General features: G+C 46.6%; 1 protein-coding gene across 1 annotated transcript in view; it reads left to right on the top strand.

Annotated features, from left to right (window-relative positions):
* The first annotated feature begins 5,442 nt into the window (after nucleotides 1–5,442).
* efemp1 (EGF containing fibulin extracellular matrix protein 1) overlaps nucleotides 5,443–20,347 on the top strand; it is a 42,789-nt gene continuing 27,884 nt past the window's right edge. Inside the window, exons 1-4 of the mRNA XM_083658031.1 lie at nucleotides 5,443–5,571; nucleotides 6,187–6,292; nucleotides 6,452–6,497; nucleotides 6,673–6,954. Coding sequence (XP_083514157.1) covers nucleotides 6,212–6,292; nucleotides 6,452–6,497; nucleotides 6,673–6,954 — 409 coding nt within the window. The 5' untranslated portion in view covers nucleotides 5,443–5,571; nucleotides 6,187–6,211. The remainder of the gene's footprint in view (nucleotides 5,572–6,186; nucleotides 6,293–6,451; nucleotides 6,498–6,672; nucleotides 6,955–20,347) is intronic.

Here is a 20,347-nt window from a genome sequence, read left to right as displayed (position 1 = left end):
CCGCTCACCAGCAAGGTGATCGTGCAGATACAGCACTGTCAAAGAAAAAAGTCAAGTGAAGATGCTTTAAAAAAATGAATTAAATGTTTCTAAATATATACAGTATATATTTAAAAATAAATACTATAATGCAGAAAAAATAAATAAAAAAACATCGAAAACACTATTTACCGGTATATAAAAAACTTTTGGGTGCGCAATCAGTACTGTACCGATTCCGTACCATGTTGTCTTTGGCAGTCCATAACCCCCCCCCCCCCCCCACCCATACGACTATCTCTCCTGTCTCCGGCCCGGCGTCCTCTCCACATTCTCACCCCGTCTCCACCTCCGCCCGTCCTGTCTCATCCTCTTCTCCACCTCCGCCCTTCCTGTCTCATCCTCTTCTCCACCGTGCTCTCTCTGCTGTCTCATCCTCTTCTCCACCGTGTCTCTGCTGTGTTTTGGTGAAATCTCAGCTGGCAACTGTGAGTCGTTCACTAGCCTCCTCTCACAATGGCCTCTGGGATTATGCTAAACGCAGCGCCTCGGCCCGCGCGCTCTCCCCCCATCGACCGGCAACCAGCGGCGGCACCCCCCCTGTTCCCCCCCCCTGTCCCGGAGCAGCAGCGATGTCCCCCCCCTTGCCCTGGAGCCCACAGGAAAGAGACGGAGGGCTCTCAATGAAGATGTCACTGCAATTACACAAGAACATCTCACAGGCACCCCTCTGTGTCACAGGCACCCCTCTGTGTCTGCTCTTCCTCCATCTCACCTCCACCCCCGTGTCCCCCTTCCCCACTTTCAAAAAAAATGTCTTCTCCACAGTCTTTTGAAGTGCAGCAGCCCCCCGTCCTCCTCCTGCAGCTCCTTCATAATGCATGCTGCCCATTTTGAATTTGCATGAGTCCACGTTGCAGATGCGTCTGCTGCCATCTTGACTTACAGTGATGTGTACTGTACAGTATTGACTATTGTATTACCGCTGGGTGAAAAGAATAATAATAAGGGATGTTTTAGCTTTGGAGTTTTTGTATCACTTCTCACCAACGGATGGAGCCAAAACGTGTTGTTGGGGAGAGATTCAGCTGTTGTCGCCCCCCCCCCGCGTCGATGTCAGGGCGAAGGATTCAGAGCTTTCTGATGCGGACGATACTGCATCAGGAACTGATTGGCTGATTACTCAATAGCCAACAGTACCCGATGCATTGCCTTCAGCATCGAAAGAAACGTCACAAAGTATCGGTTTCTTTTTAAGCTTTGGAAAAATGATCTTGGGGACCGTGTTGCTCTGAATATGTCATGTGCTTCACCTCCGCCTTTTGGTGCCTTCCTTGCCCTTAGAAAAATAAAGACCTCTTTTCATTCTATTGTGTTCAGCTTATTGTTTCTGTTCGATTTTGGTTGTCGTGATTGTTTTCATTAATTGACACTTAAAGCAGTTTTAGGTATAAAAAAAATGAATCAACGCTGAGTTCAAGATAGGATATGAGTATATTAGTCATTTTCTAAGTGTGTAATGTCTTCTGAAATTATATTCCTGCTCACATGCTGCTTTCAACAAGTTGTAACTATGACAATAAACAGATTCTCTGCAACATGCACTACGTGTGTGTGTGTGTGTGTGTGTGTGTGTGTGTGTGTGTGTGTGTGTGTGTGTGTGTGTGTGTGTGTGTGTGTGTGTGCGCGTGTGTGTGTGTGGGGAGAGATTAGGTAATAATGATCATAGAGATGTTGTGAAACCCTAAGCAGTACTTACGTTAAGCTAAGGTCCAATCTATCACTCTTGACATTTTTTTTATGCATGTTTGTGCTATCTGGTACGTTATGTTCCTCTCTCCTTCACTTAAAGGAGAAGTTCACCCCAAAATGACAATTCAGTCATTACCTACTCTCCCCCGTGCCGATGGAAGGAGGGGGTGAAGATTTGAATCCACAAAACATTTGTGGTGTTTTTCAGGGAAACAGTTTCAGCATTCACCTAAACTATTGAAGTGAATGGTGAGCAACTTTCAAACGCTTAAAAACAAACAGAAGATGCCTCAATTTGGCATAATCCAAGTCTCGAGAAGCGCCGAGATGCAAAGTTGACTTAAAAATATGTCATTTTCATATTGTTTTGAGCTGAAATGTGCACTGTGGCAGGCCCCACCCCAGCTCTTGTTCTTTCTGCCTTCTTCCTACGGTTACAGTGAAGATTTCAGCTACAAAAAGGGTGTAAATAATAATAATAATACTATTAATAATATTTTATTTGGAGATGCCTTTCAGAACACCCAAGGTCATCGTACAGTGCATAAAAGAGACAAACATTTTAAAAGATCATACTCCGATAAAAACAACAGACATGGCAACATAAATGACGTATTTTCAACTCAACTTTGGCATTTTGGGGCTTTTGAAGACTTGGATTACACCAGATGAGCAGTGTAGAGGCTTTTTTTTTTAAATATACGTTTGAAAGTTGGTCAGCATCCACTTCAATTTCTTTAGGAGAATTCTGCAACAGTGTTTGGCTGTGAAACTCCGGGACTGTTTTGTGGACTAAAAAACTTCACCCGTCCTGCCACCGGGGGGTGAGTATGACTGAATTTTCATTTTTGACTGACCTTCTACTTTAAGAACAAATACGGTCCTCCTATGGGTTACTTGAGGTCAAACCCTGCATGTCAGCATTTTATTCCTGCATGGTAACTCGCAGCAGTTTTTCCCCCCACTCATTCTGTGCATCATTGCACAAACGTACTGCATCGGTAAGACCCGTGCTTCTTTGCCATTTCACTGTGTGAGAGAAGGCCCATCCATGTGCTTTTGACATCAATAACATTTCACTGTGTGAGAGAAGGCCCATCCATGTGCTTTTGACATCAATAACATTTCTGTGGAGACTTTCTCACACCTAGAGGTGCACTCGGGGGAGGAACCCACCCACCTCAGCCGCCTCTGTGATTTGCAAGCACACAACTGTCTCATTTGGTTCCAGTGAGGAATAGGACCAGAGGGAATGTTCTCTCATCCTCTCTTTCATCAGTCTTGGATAAACTCTCCCATTCATCTCTGTAGACTATGTCAAAACCCCTTTGATTAATCAAATGCTTTATCTCTGTGTGTCTCTCTGCCTTTATTTGTGCATCTGTTGAATCGCTCGCCAAGTCAAATAAACTTTTTTAGCAAAGTGTCAAGCTGAGCCTTTGCACAATTGAATCGTTTGCTCAGGTAGTCCATGTTCGCATAATGATTGACTTGCCTTTTATATAGTTGTGCTTATGCCACTTTCTTTCGTGGTTTATGCACTCCTCGGGTGAACAGACACAAGTATGCCATAGGGTACAGTGCAGAACCAAAAGAGTTTTTCAAACAACCTCTAAAGACAATGTTATTCAGCTCTTATATAAATAAAGTGTTAAACCTGGAGGCCTGAATAAATATGATGTATACTCATATTAGAGATAAAAAAAAACAATGCTCATCCATGGACTGGATTTGCACAGCGGAGCAGGAAAGTGGTTTTGACTCTGCACCTACAGTATGGTATGTGTCAGGCCAGGCGTGATGCAGAATGCTTCTGCAATCCTCTGTCATCCACGCCCTGAGGAGGGGTTAGGAGGTCAGCATTGAAGGAGGTGGTGCCAAGTCCATCCCCATCCACTCATCAACAAGCTGTTGGCACACATAGGCTACATGCGAGCACACACACACACACACACACACACACACACGTAAGCACTCGCTGTCTCCACCCATGGGAAATCCAGGAACCCATGCCAAGTCCAGCAGATGTTCTTGAAGCGCAGGCATCTTGTAAACACCATGAGATGTATTAGAGGCTAATGTAGTGGTTGCCGACAGAGGTCTTCAACAGATGTGATTTTAGCACCTGCTCCACACACACACACACACACACACACACACACACACACACACACACAAAGAGGAGGTCCCTCAAAGCCTGTTGGGGTCTGCATGTCACAGCTCCCAACCGAAAGACACCAGGATCCTCCTAGTGGCACTGGGAGGTATATCACCTTGTGGCAGGTTGTGGAATCTCAGTGGACAGTCACTGACCGTGCCATGTCAGTGGCAGCTAGTGGAACTTCAGCTTGTGGAACATCAGTGGCAGCTAGTGGCTAGTCAGTGGCAGGTCGTAACACCTCAGTGGCAGCTAGTGGCTAGTCAGTGACAGGTCGTAACACCTCGGTGGTAGCTAGTGGCACTTCAGTAGCTAGCAGCTATTGGCACTCCTGTGGCATGGCAGTGGCAGCTATATTGACACTTCAGTGGGAGGAAGCCTGAGACACCTATTGGCAGGTCATGGCATACAGTACAGTAGTGCATATGACTGATTTTTTTTTACTAAACTAATGTTTGCTCAATTATGTTTAAACCTGTGTTTACGAAGATATGTTTGCACAACACAATTTCACTCTTGCAATTAAACTATTTTTGTTACTTTTTATTTCAAAATGGGTGAAATCATATAACTGGGTGAAATTTTGGGCCGCACTAGTTGACAGCAACTGCCGACACAACGCCACAGGCTGTCACTGCCTGCCACTAGCTGCCAGACGTGCCACTGAATGGCCACTGAAGTCCACAAACTTCCACAAGGTGACACTTCCTGCCAGTGCCACTAGGAGGATCCTGGGCTGTCCCAAACATGGAGATTCACACAATTTATATAGCCCAACATGCAGAGAAGACGGTATAGTGCAGAAATGGTCAAATTAAATTGCACATTAATTTGTTTATGTTCCCTCAAGAAGTCCTAGAATAAAATAAAATGTAGGACAGTATACATAATTATGGCCTCATCTCTGCAAAAATAAGTCCCTACAGGGATATTATAAGAGTTTGATACTTGTGATTTATTTGTATTCTTATTATTTAGTTATTGCAATTAGTAAGTGTAGAGCTATGGGGCATGTCAGTCCACATCAGTGATGTAGTGTGAAAACAATTGCAATAGATTTGACCTGTTAATAGGTCGATCCAAATGATTGTTGTGTAATGCGTTTGCTATCAGAAAATGACATACTGCCTTGTATTAGTCTATTAAGAAGGAAAGCATCTTTGCTAATATGTGTGTGTGTGTGTGTGTGTGTGTGTGTGTGTGTGTGTGTGTGTGTGTGTGTGTGTGTGTGTGTGTGTGTGTGTGTGTGTGTATATGTATATATATATATATATATATATATATATATATATATATATATATATATATATATATAATGATTTTAGTTTATACTGCTCTTATGATTATCATCACATTTTGATTCAGCACTACATCACTGTTCGGCAGTCTATAGAGGGAGCCACTCTCCAGTAGCCCGCTGAATACTGCACCGTATCCGCGCAACCCGGTGAGAGGAACCCTGTGCTGTGCTCAACCTGCCCGGTACACCGCCCCCAGCATTTCATACAGTGCGAACCGCATGTTCCACAGACGCGCTGGTTGCACACCGACCACTATCTACCATCCACCGCACCATTTGCAGGGTAAAGGCCGACCTGGGCTGCACGCACTCGCGGATCTGCGGCAGAAGATAAACCGGGCACGTTTTCTACAGCCAGGAGCATTACGGCAGGTAACTCCAGGTACGTCGCCAAGGCTACCCGTGATGACGAACCTAACGCAGACAGTAGGCTATGTGCCTTTTGCACACATGATAACATGGGGACTCGTTTCTGATGTTAACTCTTAAAATCGTGCATTGAACATTTTGCCAGAGAATAGATAGGCTACTTTCTGATGTAGGCTATAGTTTCACTTTCAAGGAATCTTCCAAGACCAAGTGTCAGTGGGGGAAAAGGCTGAATAATGCAGAACACAGAATCAATGTGGATATTTTTGCAGTGCAAATTTTTACTTGTAATAGGCTATGGGTAAGTCAGCTTTGCATGGCTAATTAACTCGTTCATTTCCCTGACACAACAGGGCATGTTTACGCACGAACTTTACGCGTATTACGCACTAATCCTTTTGGAGAAAAACAGCAGAAAAACACTTCACTCACTTGGAAGTCGCAGATTTAGCTGGAGCCATGCCAACATAAACATCGCGCCAGCAGCGGGGAGATGTTGGGACTCGTTTAGCAATGCCATCAGTGATGTAATAACTGCTATTAAAACGTGTAGGCTTGTCAAGGAAAAATGATCGTGCGTGCTCAATCCATTTGGTTTCCCCCGTCTCTGCATCACATCTCCCCGCAGGTCGCAGCTCCGACGTTTCGCCGAAATGCTGGGAATCTGCGTGTGTCTCTGCGCGTTGTTTACGCATGTCCTCTCCCAGGACGCAGAGGAACCCATATCTTATACGGTAGGTTTTTTGTTTGTTTGTTTGTTTGCAAGTTGTATTGTATTGTAGGTGGGGATATTAGTGGTGTTACCGGTTTGATGAGAACTCCAAATTTATGTTTTTCATGAAAGGACACTAATAACATAATATGTCATCTTGACAATTGTCTGTTCTTTGCAGTGTACAGACGGGTATGAGTATGACCCTGTCAGGCAGCAGTGCAGAGGTGAGAAATGACAGATTATGCAATGAATTTAATATTGTCCCTTGTGTTTATAATCTGTTTTCATCTAAGGTTAAGTTAAGGGTAAATGCTTTAACAAACTTATCAGTCATCACCTAAGAAAATGCCATATCTAATGCTTCTTTCTTTCTCTCTCTCTCTCTCTGCTCTGTGTCAGATATCGACGAGTGCGCCTTGGTTGATGATGCCTGTAAAGGAGGGATGAAGTGCATCAACCACTTCGGTGGGTACCTCTGCCTCCCCCAGAACGCCCAGATCTTTGTCAGCAACGGAGAGGACCAGGCACCGCAGCCAGACCCCGTCCCCCCGGTCCCCCCTGTCCCGCCCAGCCGGACCCAGAGCCCGCGGGTCCATCCGGGCACCCGCAGGGGCTCCCAGACCGGCCGCACCGTCCGCTGCACCCCCGGCTTCAGCGCAGATGAGCAGAACTTCTGCAGAGGTAGGACCACTTGCGTTTGGCCGGACGTGGTACCGGTACCACTGATGGTATGCTGGGCTCCCTCCCTTACCACTTGGTGTGAAAAGGTTGAGAACCACAGACTGGCACGCAGGCCCCACCCTTTTAGTTATAATTTGATACAAAATTGTTGCCTGGGTCCGGACCTTGAAATCCGCTCACTCCACTGAGTTGAGTTTATGTAACGAATTGACAATTCAGTCTGATATCGGGCTAACAAAATGGAGTTATTACAGTTCAGTATTAGAATAGACTTTCATTTGCTACAGTGCAGAACACTTGCTCGCTGCATCTCGAGAATGTCAACTTTTCAGTAGCCTAACTAAGAAAGTCAGCCTTGTTTTTAGCTTTGACACCCACACACATGTTTGAGTTTATCCAATGGGGTTTTGAAACGATTTCACAAACCCAAAGGCGGTGCAATTTTCTCAGCCCATATAGAGGAGCACGTAGCCCTTCAATTGGTGTATAAACATGAAAATCACCCAGGCTAGAGTTACATTGTTTTCACCTGACAGCGATGACACGCAGTCTGTAAAATCCTCTCATCTGTGTAAAAGGGCGAAGACAACCTCCTCAGGAGAGAAATCAGGCTCCGTCAACAGGAACGGAACGGAACGGCGCAACCGCAAAGATAGTCTACAAGTAGAAATTTGGATGGCCGCCACGCTATGTTTGGCCTTTTGCGACTTTTCCCTCCTGGATGTCAGCAGCATTGCAGGCCGACATCATATTTGACTGATCTGTAAATAGACGCGGCTGCTTGGCCAGACACATCAGCGCTGCAGCAGCAGCCAGGGAGAAGAAGAAGGTGTCCGCTGAGCAGAACAACGCGCTATTTGATAATTACTTGTTAATGACTTTGGAGCCTCGGTAAGCAGAGCCGTGCATCCATCTGTTTGACAGTCGTCAGCAGCAGAAACCGTGCGTAGCTGCCAGATGTGTTGAACGCCTCTCAGTTTTCCTCGCTGTGATGTCATGTTTTCTAAACTCTCTGGTTGCTCCCAGCGTGATGTTTTTGGCCTGCGTTCAGCTCCTTCTTAAAACAAGAACATGGTTTGGGGGTTTTGGGTGTTGAGCACTTCTGCTTTGGGGGCAAACCAAAGTGTTTTTGTAATACCGTGTGCTAAGATATCGCCCGTACACCTCCATTCTTCTCCGGGCCTGGACTATCTTGTGTTTGTGGTGGTAGCTGTGCGAGGCTGTGTGTGGGTGTGTTCCCATGTTTCAGAGAGCCTCTTTGATCTTCTCAAATGGGGAGTGCTTCAAAGATTCTCTCTCTCTCGCTCTCTCTGTCACACACACGCACGCACATACACACGCACGCACGCACACGCACGCACACACACACACACACACACACACACACACACACATCACACACGCACTCACGCACGTACACACACACACACACACACACACACGCACGCACGCATGCACACACACACACACACACACACACACACACACACACACACACACACACACACACACACACACACACACACACACACACACACACACACACAACTTGCACAATTCTTTGTTGCTTTCTGCCAGATGTCCGTAGCTGAACTTTGAGAGAATCTCTCTGCTCTCTCTGTCCTAACCCCTTGCAGCCTTTAGTTGGGCATCTGTGTTGGTTTACATGAGCGAGAGAGAGAGAGAGAGAGCAAGAGAGCGAGAGGGAGGGAGGGAGAGAGAGAGAGAGGGAGGGAGAGAGAGAGAGAGAGAGAGAGAGAGGAAGGGGGAGAGGGAGGGAGAGAGAGAGAGAGAGAGAGAGGAAGGGAGAGAGGGAGGGAGAGAGAGAGAGAGGGAGAGAGAGAGAGAGAGAGAGAGGAAGGGAGAGAGGGAGGGAGAGAGAGAGAGAGAGGAAGGGAGAGAGGGAGGGAGAGAGAGAGAGAGGGGGGGACAGAGAGGGGGAGAGAGGGGGGATGGGGAGAGAGAGAGGAATGAAGAGGGGGGGCAGAGAGGGGGGACAGAGAGAGGGAGAGAGGGGGGACAGAGAGGGGATGGGGGAGAGAGAAGGGGCTGGGGGAGGGAGAGGGAGAGGGGGGAGGGAGAGGGAGGAGAGAGGAAGGGAGAGTGGGGGACAGAGAGGGGATGGGGGAGAGAGAGGGGGATGGGGGAGGGAGAGGGGAGAGAGAGAGGGAGGCGAGAGGAAGGGAGAGAGGGGGGACAGAGAGGGGATGGGGGAGAGAGAGGGGGCTGGGGGAGAGGAAGGGAGAGAGGGGGGACAGAGAGGGAGGGAGGGGGAGATGGGGAGAAAGGGGTGGTTGGATGTTTGAAATTGAATAAAGGGATATTGACAGAGTTGGCTCTAAGACATAATGATGTGCTCAGTGGTGAAGAGCTCCTCGAGCAGCGAGCGTGAGAGTTGCCGTGCGGTGAGATCTGTGGCCACCAGGCTGCAGTGAAAGTCACAAACCTGATTGTGCGCCTGGGGGCAAAGATACGTGTGAGGCTGCTTTATGTGCTCCTCTGAATTGAAACCCATGGCGGTGCTCCTTCCTCCAATTAGCTTTTATTAGGGTGTAAAACATGGCAGCGTATCAGGTGGAGTAACCACACGAGCGAGCTGGCGTGGGCGCATAATGCTTATTCATTCACTGGCATGCTAAACAAAGATAGTCTGTTGTCAGTCTTCTCGCTTTGGAGGTGACTGTTGTTTTAACTGGTGCGCGGCCCGCGCTGTTCTGCGGGTGGACGTTTCTGCTGGTAGAGTGATATAATCTTTGTTTACATCAGTCTCTGGTTTCTCCGTCGTTACCCTCGACTTCGCTACTATGAGCCAATTGTTCTTGGAAACGGAGTGGTCGTTTTTTCCCCCCACACTGGCTGTTTTGCACTGCTTCTTTTTTTTTTTGCTAACTAAGGGATCTCCCATCCACTTTCAATGGGGGAAACCTCAGTGTATCAAATAGCGCGTGCATCAGGCTCCCCTCCCTGCATCAGGCTCACCACTCTGTGGAGGAATTAGCGGTGAGTGCAGAGTCAGGTATAGGGCAAAGGCCAAGGCGAAAGGCTGACGCGGGGGAAAGAACCGCACGACGACTACGTCATGGAGTCCACTGCTGCTGCTGAGCTCTTCTGGTGACTTGCTGTATGTAGTGTGTGCTGCTGGTGATTGGTGAATAAGGAAGACATCAGCTCAATACATTGTAGGTGTAACACACGTGTGCCAAATTTCCAATGCACAAATTAATTTGCCAAAGAAACACTTCAAGATATAGTTAGATCCTCTAGTCCACTGTACGAGGGATCAGCCGAGCAGCATTTTGGTAAACAAACCGTATCACTGGGTGGCAACGGCAATGGAACCCTATGGAGCCCAAGTGGCGCGAGGCTTGAGTGTCTGACTCTAGCTAGTTGACTCTGTTTACATTTTAAAAACTGCGACAGTTCACACACCTTTAACACGACATGCATTATATTATACATCAAACTCTTGAGCTACTTCTGCTCTCACTCAGAATGTCAAAATATAAGCGATGTCATGTATAGTTTTTGAGATATTAACGTTTGTTTGGCACAACTCATACTATTAACTGCCGCGGGGTTCCGCATTTCTGGGTGGCAAGTGACATCACGCTGATTCGTCCTATTCCTGACATTGATTAAAAGGCAAATAAAAGCTACTTTCGGCTTGGTCAGATGCTCCTACAGACACGATTGGCCGTGTCTGCGGGTGGGAAGCTGGTGGTGGGGTATGAGTCCTGGCCGCTGCACTAGTGCCTCCTGTGGTCGGGTCGGTCGGTCGCCTGTTAAGCCAGGACGGGAACTGGGGGGGGGGGGGGTAGTGTGATCCTCCCCCCGGGACAGCAGGGGGAATTGGGCAAAAAACAAAAACAAACACACACTTTAAAAATGTGTTCCCACGTTTGATATTAACCATTTGCAAATGGGCACTAAACCCACTTGGCCCTAAACTTGAACTCAAGCCTAAAGACTGTGTTGTTCTAGTGACACATCGGGGAAATTGTCGCCCTATTCCAGAGTGGCTTTACTGTATGTGTGACAGCTTAATGAGGCCCTGCCTTTCCATGACCTCCCCCACCCTCCAAAACACACACACACACACACACGCACGCACGCACGCACGCACACACGCACACACACAACACACACGCACACACACACACACACACACACACACACACACACAACACACACACGCACGCACGCACGCACGCACGCACACACACACACACACACACACACATGCACGCACGCACGCACGCACGCACACACACACACACACACACACACACACACACACACACAAGCGCACGCACGCACGCATGCACGCACACATGCACGCACGCACGCACACACACACACACACACACACACGCACACACACACACGCACACACGCACACACTCGCACGCACGCGCGCACGCACGCACACACACACACACACACACACACGCACACACTCGCACACACACACACAAGCGCACACATTCACCTTCTCTGTTGACCACCAGAGATGTCTACAAGTGGCTGGTTGTAGGCATCTTAACTCCTTCTCAGCAGGAGTGAGCTCACTTCCTGCCACAAATGAAGGCCATCCATCAAAGTGGTCAAATCAGTCATTAACGCCGATGAAACCTGGAAAGAGGATTTTTTCTTTTCAATGATTCTCATTTACAGTCAAACGCTATTTGAGAGTTACACATGTGAGGCTTCACGTAGGGGGAGTGTGCGTGCGGGTAAAAGCAGTGGTTGACATGGCCGTCTTTCAGAGGCTGTAGCGGGTTCATGTTGAAAGCTGGAGTGAAGATCCTGGGATCATATGAATCTAGAAGACCCAAGGCATCCATTGTAGCATTGTCGTGCTAGCTTGTCGGAAAGGGAGCTAAATAATGCTCCAAAGTTAGGCTACGTTTTGGTGAGGGGGAAAAACGGGCTTGTCCATTTTCAAAAGGGGTGCCTTGACCTCTCACCTCAAGATATCGAAATGAGAATGGGTTCTATGGGGTACTCACAAATCTTACAGACACGCCCACTTTATGCTAATCCCATGAAGTTTTGGACAAAAATCATGTTTTTTTTTGCATGCAGTATAATGTGTTTTTCTTTTTCACTATTCTAAACAATCTGGGGAAATATGCATAAATTGGGTATGACTGGAAAGAAAGCTGAGACTCTTGTGGATTCAATGAGCCCAATTTTATTCATGTCTGATGTTTGATGATGATGATGATGATGATGATGATGATGATGGTGGTGGTGTGTGTTGATATCAGTCAGTGATAACACACACCACACAATAGTTGGACTGTGTACCGACATCAGTTCAAAATGCAACATGGCCACCCCCCTCCCTCCCCCGGCACAATGTCAAACTATGAGAGCAACCCTCACTTCTACCCTAACCCTAACCCTAACCAACGTCTCTATTTTATATAGAGCCCGACCAATACTGGATTTTTTAGGTTGATGCCGATACCGATTTTAGGTAGTAAAAAAAATCCGATATCGATATATATCGGCCGATATTCTTATATATACACATTAGATCCCTCAAACATCAAACACTTGACGAAGATATGACTTGAGATATGTAATGTAGGCAGGATATTTTGCAGCTTATCAATCAACTTTATTGTCCAAATTGACATCGGTGCAATGAAACCGTAAACACCGCTGGGGATTTAATAATGATAAATAACTAGAAATACAAAAACACAAATAGAACGAATATATAACTTGAGTCAAGAAAAAGGATCAAATACAACAATGCTGTCTATAACGTAAAAAAATATCGGCAATATCGGCCAACATATCGGCCGATAATATCGGTGGACCGATATATCGTTCGGGCTCTAATTTGATATGGTTTGTTGGTTTGTATGGTGATGTTTTGTATGGTTCTCATCGCACGGGTTGACACGCTACAGCTCAAGTCCAGCGGTATACATACTTTGGCGTAAGTACATACTTCAGGGCCACCTATTTATTCTTCATCTCTAAATTAGATAGTGAACGCACTCGTGTACGTGACATGAAAGAACACGCCACTCCTGTTTACCCGTCTGGTTTCCTCCTGAGAAGGTCGTGCAGACGTGCAGGCCACACCACCACCACCATCTACATGCCTTGCCTAATTCCTGCTGTCTGGACCGACACAGTTCACCTGCGACCAGGGCCGTAGCTAGCTATGAGGACGGGGAGGTCCGGACCTCCCCTAATATTTCAGAGATTTTTTTTTAATATTTCAGAGATTTTTTTTTTTTTTTTTTTTTTTTTTAGCCTTTATTTAACCAGGTTTGTCCCATTGAGATCAAAGATCTCTTTTACAAGAGAGACCTGGCCAAGAAACAGCAGCAACACAAAGTTACAACAAACAAACACATAAACACATACAATTGAAAAACATTAAAATGATCAAATAAAACATTTGCATACAGACAGCCTGTTCTCAAGAGATTTTACCATAGCCTTAAAACCATTTAAGGTTACTAAGCTATTAAGTTTAAGATCAGACTGCAGACTGTTCCATGCGGTGGGTGCAGAGAACCTAAAAGCTTTCTTCCCCAATTCAGTTCGGACTTTGGGAACAGAAAATTGTAGAGTGTCCTGAGAACGAAGATTGTAAAAAAATAAAACAATCTGCATGGAAAACAGGAAAAGCATGAAAAACACGGGATCGCTTTTATTTTGAAACGAAAGGCAGGTCAGGCAGGAAGTCATCTGACGCCGCGTCCGCGGTAACTTGATTCTGAGAGAGCAGCAGCATGGTGGTGAGTGATGACTGTCTGTCTGCCTGGCGAGATAATTGAAGGTGAGCGAGCTGCGAGACAGTGAGCGAGTGAACGACAGACAGTGAGTGACACACACTGACAGATTTTTTAGCAACAACCAAGAAAGTAAGTGTCTAGTCTGTCTAAGTAACTTTGTGCGTTGTGTACGGCTTGGGTTGTGTACCTGTGTTTGTAGGTGTCATTTTGATATGAATTTGGCTAAAACAGTTTGTGTTTGTTAGTTACAATTATGTTGACAGGAGAGCTGAGCAGGTGGTGACATGAAAGAGAATATACTGAATAATGACATCACAACAGTATAATCCTAATGTTGATTTAAAATGATATATTACTCTAAATATGGCTTAAAAAGGGGGGAAAAAAACCTCAATTTTTTTCCGGCGCGCCCGCTGGACCTCCCCTATTTCGGAACCCTGGCTACGGCCCTGCCTGCGACGGGTTGGGAGATCTTCTTAAACATGTTCTATTAAGACCCCCTTAAGCCCTGTGTGACAGAGAACCTGTGTACTTTTCCGTACGAGGCAGAGCAGTGCAGAGCAATAACATTTTTCCGCGGAGATGCAATGCACTTGGGAGGAATATCTCTGGAATGTCAGCGGCGCGCGGTTGTTTTTTTCCGTTTGCTCCCGTCTTTTGTGATGGTAGGAATTACTCACCACCTTGACAGATAAGCATCGGATCGATCCGCGCGGCGCTGGAATGCTGCAGGCGGCGGCACACACACACACACACACACACACACACACACACACACACACACACACACACAGCACACACACACACACACACACACACACACACAAAGCACACACACACACACACACACACACACACACACACACACCACAGAGAGCGAAGCGAGCGCGGCACAGCGGGACACTGCCGGCCGGGGGAGTTTGACCTTTGGAGATTGAGGTTCTGATAGCGTCGTTGGTCGTCTCGTCCCCCCGACACACAGCGTTGGCCTGACCGCAGATCGAGTGTACAAAAAGATTCATTGAGATATGGCGAAAAGGTTCCAACAGCTTTGCAGGAAATGCCTTCAGATGTGTGATCCTATCAATGTTTGTTTGTCTAAAAGCATCCATAGAAGATAAGAGGAAGAGAACGCTGATGTGAAGAAAAAAATGGGGGGAAGATTTCAATAGCGAGTGCGCGCTATAACGGATGTGAAATCAAAACATTCGGACAGAAATTCCACCGCTCGTCATCACAGGAAACAGGATCAGACCCGGGGATCAGCCACAAAGCCTGTGCTTGATGATTACGGGCCTGCTTAGATACAGAGCAGGCGGAGGCTGCTTAGACACAGAGCAGGCGGAGGCTGCTTAGATACAGAGCAGGCGGAGGCTGCTTAGATACAGAGCAGGTGGAGGCTGATGGCACTTTGAACAAAGACACCTGGGTCGCAGCTTTGAGCCTTTTGAACCCTCCTGTTACCTGCTCCTCTCCTGTCCTCCACCTGTCCTCACACTGCTGGTACCTGCTCCACTCCTGTTCTCCACCTGTCTTCACACTGCTGTTACCTGCTCCACTCCTGTCCTCCACCTGTCCTCACACTGCTGGTATCTGCTCCACTCCTGTCCTCACACTGCTGGTACCTGCTCCTCTCCTGTCCTCCACCTGTCCTCACACTGCTGTTACCTGCTCCACTCCTGTTCTCCACCTGTCCTCACACTGCTGGTACCTGCTCCACTCCTGTCCTCCACCTGTCTTCACACTGCTGTTACCTGCTCCCCTCCTGTCCTCCACCTGTCCTCACACTGCTGATACCTGCTCCACTCCTGTCCTCCACCTGTCCTCACACTGCTGATACCTGCTCCACTCCTGTCCTCCACCTGTCCTCACACTGCTGGTATCTGCTCCACTCCTGTCCTCCACCTGTCCTCACACTGCTGGTATCTGCTCCACTCCTGTCCTCACACTGCTGGTACCTGCTCCTCTCCTGTCCTCCACCTGTCCTCACACTGCTGGTACCTGCTCCACTCCTGTTCTCCACCTGTCCTCACACTGCTGGTACCTGCTCCACTCCTGTTCTCCACCTGTCTTCACACTGCTGGTAGCTTCTCCACTCCTGTCCTCCACCTGTCCTCACACTGCTGTTACCTGCTCCACTCCTGTCCTCCACCTGTCCTCACACTGCTGATTTGCACTGTCCTACTTCACAGTCTTTTCACTATGTCCCGGGCCCATTCATGCTGTCCCTCTGATCTTGCCGTTGAGTTGCACCTGTTTAAATGTAGTTTCAGCATTAACATGTTTTGACGGCTAAAGTGGTGAATGGTATCTTAAGTGGACGCACAGAATGAATGTGGCATCTTTGAATATTGTAAGCTGTGCTTTTTGTTATTTAGTTGTTTTTTCTTTGCTAATTATGACAGTTTCTCACACTGATATCTATAAATAGACTGTTTACTGTGTGTTGGTGTAGGTTTGTGGTTTGCTACAACTGGGCAGGATGCAGCCGGTACTATTTTTAGAACACTTGAATTGCTCATGCTATTTTTGGAATGCTTTGCATCTTTAAAGTTGCAATAAGTCAGGTTTGTACTGTCCCATAGCACAAAATGACCACAATATACAGTATCTGACCACATACTGTAGTATGTGGTCAATAGTAATACCAATGACGCAACAATTACTTCCAATTACTACCACCAGGAGCTGAGCTCATTATCTGGCCTGTACAGTGTTTTGGAAGAGCCAGCCAGCCAAGGAAGCAAAGGACAAGCAGTATTGAGTATATAGTAGTGAGGATATATTATCTCCTCACTAGACATTTCTGTTTGATCTCTGCTCCAATCAGGTGACTCGTCTCTGTTGTGAAAATGTGGCTTTATTATTTGCGTCAATTACAAGCGCCACCATAAACTAGCCAGAGAAATATTGATTTCCATCTCTTTGATGATTGAGGTCAATAAAAGTCTTAGATTACTTAAAGTTCTTAATTACATTTACATTTGCTTAATTTATTGAATGCATATTGATATCGTTATATGACATCATTATGTTTGTTTGGCAATATGGCAATATATTTTTTCTCTGTTTTGATTCTAGAAACCAGCAATTGCAATAATTAGAACAGCTACAACAACTTAAACAATGACAATAACATCCTAAAGCCAGCACTAGTTTTATATGTATAATCAGGGGTGCAGTGTAGGGTGACCAGACGTCCCCGATTTTCGGGGACAGTCCCCGATTTCGGTGCTCTGTCCCCGGCTGGAGCTGTCCCCGAAAATGTCCCCCTTATTTCAAAGAGCTGGCTAAACTGTGTTTACTTGCGTTTACCCTCCACTACACCCCTGGGTATAATCCATATATCGATTGTATAAAAATATGTAGAGTATAATCTTAAATCAACTGCACAAGATAAAAAAAAAACTCCTGTGTTTTAATGGCCATAAGTGTGACAGTAGACCAGTTAGAACCTGATCTGCCAGATAAGAGTAGAGTATCTTTCCGTTTCCATCAAGATAATTGGAGGAGGTTTTGTTGTTATATTTGATCTCTTTTAGTGGGATGTTTTGTAACAGCACCGGGGGACCAACTCCAGTTTGATTGTCAGTGCCTTGACCAGCTCACTGACAGTCAGGAAATATAATGTATTTGATGGTGGGAGGAAACCCACTGCACGAACACACAGAACGGACCTGGGATGGACCGGGGGTTTCAAACCTGGGACCTTCTCGCTGTGAGGCAACAGTGCTGCTAACCACTAAGCGGTTATGCCTGACTGACTCACAACAATGTTCTCTCTGTGAGATAACAAACATTATCTTGACCTGGCAGTTTGGCACAAGGAAGAGTAGTGAGTGGGAGAAAGAGGACAAGAAGTTCTGTCCTCTTTCCATGGAAGCCTGTGTGCTTTGTTCAATGAATCCAGGATGATTTTAGCATCATTACACCTCCTTCAATCATGACCTGCATTAAAGGATGAAATCACCTGTATTTCATACCATCCACCCGTCCCCCTGGCTGCGGCGGTATGCACAGCACGCTGTTATTGCCTCTCTTTTTTTCTTTTTTCTTGGCCAATTCTTCCCCCTGCTGTCCCGGCCGTTGCTCCGCCCCCTCTGCTGATCTGGGGAGAGTTGTAGACTAGCACCATGCTTCCTCCGATACATGTGCAGTCACCAGCTGCTTCTTTTCACCTGACAGCCGACAGGACGTAGCACATGGGATGGATCGCACTATTCCCCCCAGTTGCCCTCCCCCTCAAAGAGGCCGACCAGAGGAGGCACTAGTGCAGCGACCAGGACACATACCCTTAAAGGGACAGCTCACCCTAAAATCCAAAATACATATATTCCCTCTCACCTGTAGTGCAATTTATCCATCTATATCGTTTTGGGATAGTTGCCTGAGTTTTGGAGATATCGGCCGCAGAGATGTCTGCCTTCTCTTGAATACAATGGAACTGGATGGCACTCAGCTTGTGGTGTTCGAAGCACCCAAAAAATACATTTGAAAAACTCAACAGCAATGTCTCTTTCCAGAAATCATGACCCGGTTACTGAAGATAATGCACAGACTTTGTTGTGAGCAGTTTCATGTAGGAACTATTTTCTTTTGCAGTCTCATGTAGGAACTAGCTAGCAGCTAGCGGGTGTAGTTCGGTCAAAAGAAAATAGTTCCTCCATGAAACTGCTCATAACAAGGTCTGTCGATTATCTTGAGTAATGCGGTCATGATTTCTGGAAAGAGACATTGCTGTTGAGTTTCTCAAATTTATTTATTTGGCACTTTGAGCACCACAAGCCGAGTGCCATCCAGTTCCATTGTATTGGAGAGAAGGCAGAAACTCTGCGGCCGATATCTCCAAAACTCAGGCAACTAACACAAAACGATATAGATGGATAAATAGCACTACAGGTGAGAGGGAATATACGTATTTTGGATTTTTCGGGTGAGCTGTTCCTTTAATCTGGCTTCCCACATGCAGACACAGCTGTGTGGACCCCCCGACCGAGCCGGAGGTGACACGGGGTGCTGGAACCTGTTTGGCCCCGGTGGCTCCTCTCTGCCATCGCAGGCTGCTGTGAGGGGAAGCAGCTTGGCCGGGTAACTCCTGCGTGTTACTGTTCTCCCCGAGGTCGCTGCCTGTCCGGCCGCCAGCTGCTTCCTCCTCTGATGTGCGGATCTTTCCTCTTACCTCATGATGGAAAGGGACACAGGGTTGCTGTAAATCAGCGCTCCCGCTCAGCTGGGTGACACTCACATGTGTCTCTCTGTTTCTCACACGGTGAGACTTGCCGCACATGCCTACAAGCCAGGGTTGAAAATGAACTTTTTTAAACTATAGGGCTATTTTTGAAACTAGAAATATATTTCGGGGCATTTTAGATCATTTCCAGGGCAATTTTATCAAATGTTGGGAAATACCTTAGTCGCACCTATGTAGCATGACAGACCAATCAATGAGTCTTATCCAAGCATATTTTATTTCTAAAAGTTCATAAACAATCACAGTGAAAGATCCCCATTTCCTATCTCAACAACACTGTTGATTGTCCGGCATGTTATTAATGTACTTGTCAAAAACATGAGTGAACTAGCTGTCCAGCTAGCCTGCGCTGTCTGTCACTGAGGTAAATAACGCTAGCAGGAGGATGGGCAAGGGTTGTATGGATGCCTAGCTGGCCATTTTCGAATTTTTGCAAAATACCGAATAATGTTAAAATACAGAAAGTATTAAACTCTTTATTTTATGGGGGCATTTAAAAGCACCCGTCACCCCAATTCCAAGGGCAATTCTAGATTTCTTTAGGGGCACTTTGCTCCGAGCCCCCGCTAATTTCCTACCCTGCTACAAGCTATCTGACTAATTGGCTGACATGACTAGGGTTGTCACAAAATACTAATTACGAACTTCGATACCCTGGAAATTATCGATACTCAATACCATTTTCAAATAGATCTTGTTGAAGCAGCATATACTCACCATATATATAGGGGGAAATCTGGAGTGTGTTTGATTTTTCATTAACCCATTGATATCTGATGCTGCATTTGTGTGTGTATCCCTTTAAGAGCGCGAAGGTCTTTATGGGATACACACACAAATGCTGCATCAGCTATCAATGGGTTAAGAGAAAGCACTGCTGGCGTCGATACTGTTGCAAATGAGTATTGTATCCATATCAAATTTTTTGTGTCGATACTTATCGGTAACTATCGATACTGTTGCAAATGAGTATTGTATCCTTTTAATTTTTTTTTATATTGATACTATCAATGCTTTTGACAACCTTAGACATGACCAGTCGAGTCCAGAGGAACCGATCATATCCATTTAGAGAAAGAGAAGAGCTGCTCACGTGGCTCTTTCTTCGAGGCTTTTTCAGAGTAAGAGAAAGGATTCTCCTCCGTCAGGTCAGTCAGAGCCGTGTGGGTGTGTAGCTCCTCCGTCAGGTCAGTCAGAGCCGTGTGGGTGTGTAGCTCCTCCGTCAGGTCAGTCAGAGCTGTGTGGGTGTGTAGCTCCTCCGTCAGGTCAGTCAGAGCCGTGTGGGTGTGTAGCTCCTCCGTCAGGTCAGTCAGAGCCGTGTGGGTGTGTAGCTCCTCCGTCAGGTCAGTCAGAGCCGTGTGGGTGTGTAGCTCCTCCG

This window comes from Poromitra crassiceps (assembly GCF_964638095.1).
Source record: "Poromitra crassiceps genome assembly, chromosome: 22".
NCBI classification, from domain to species: Eukaryota; Metazoa; Chordata; class Actinopteri; order Beryciformes; family Melamphaidae; genus Poromitra; species Poromitra crassiceps.
Note: the sequence above shows the minus strand (reverse complement) of the source record. Positions and strands in the feature narration are given on the sequence as shown.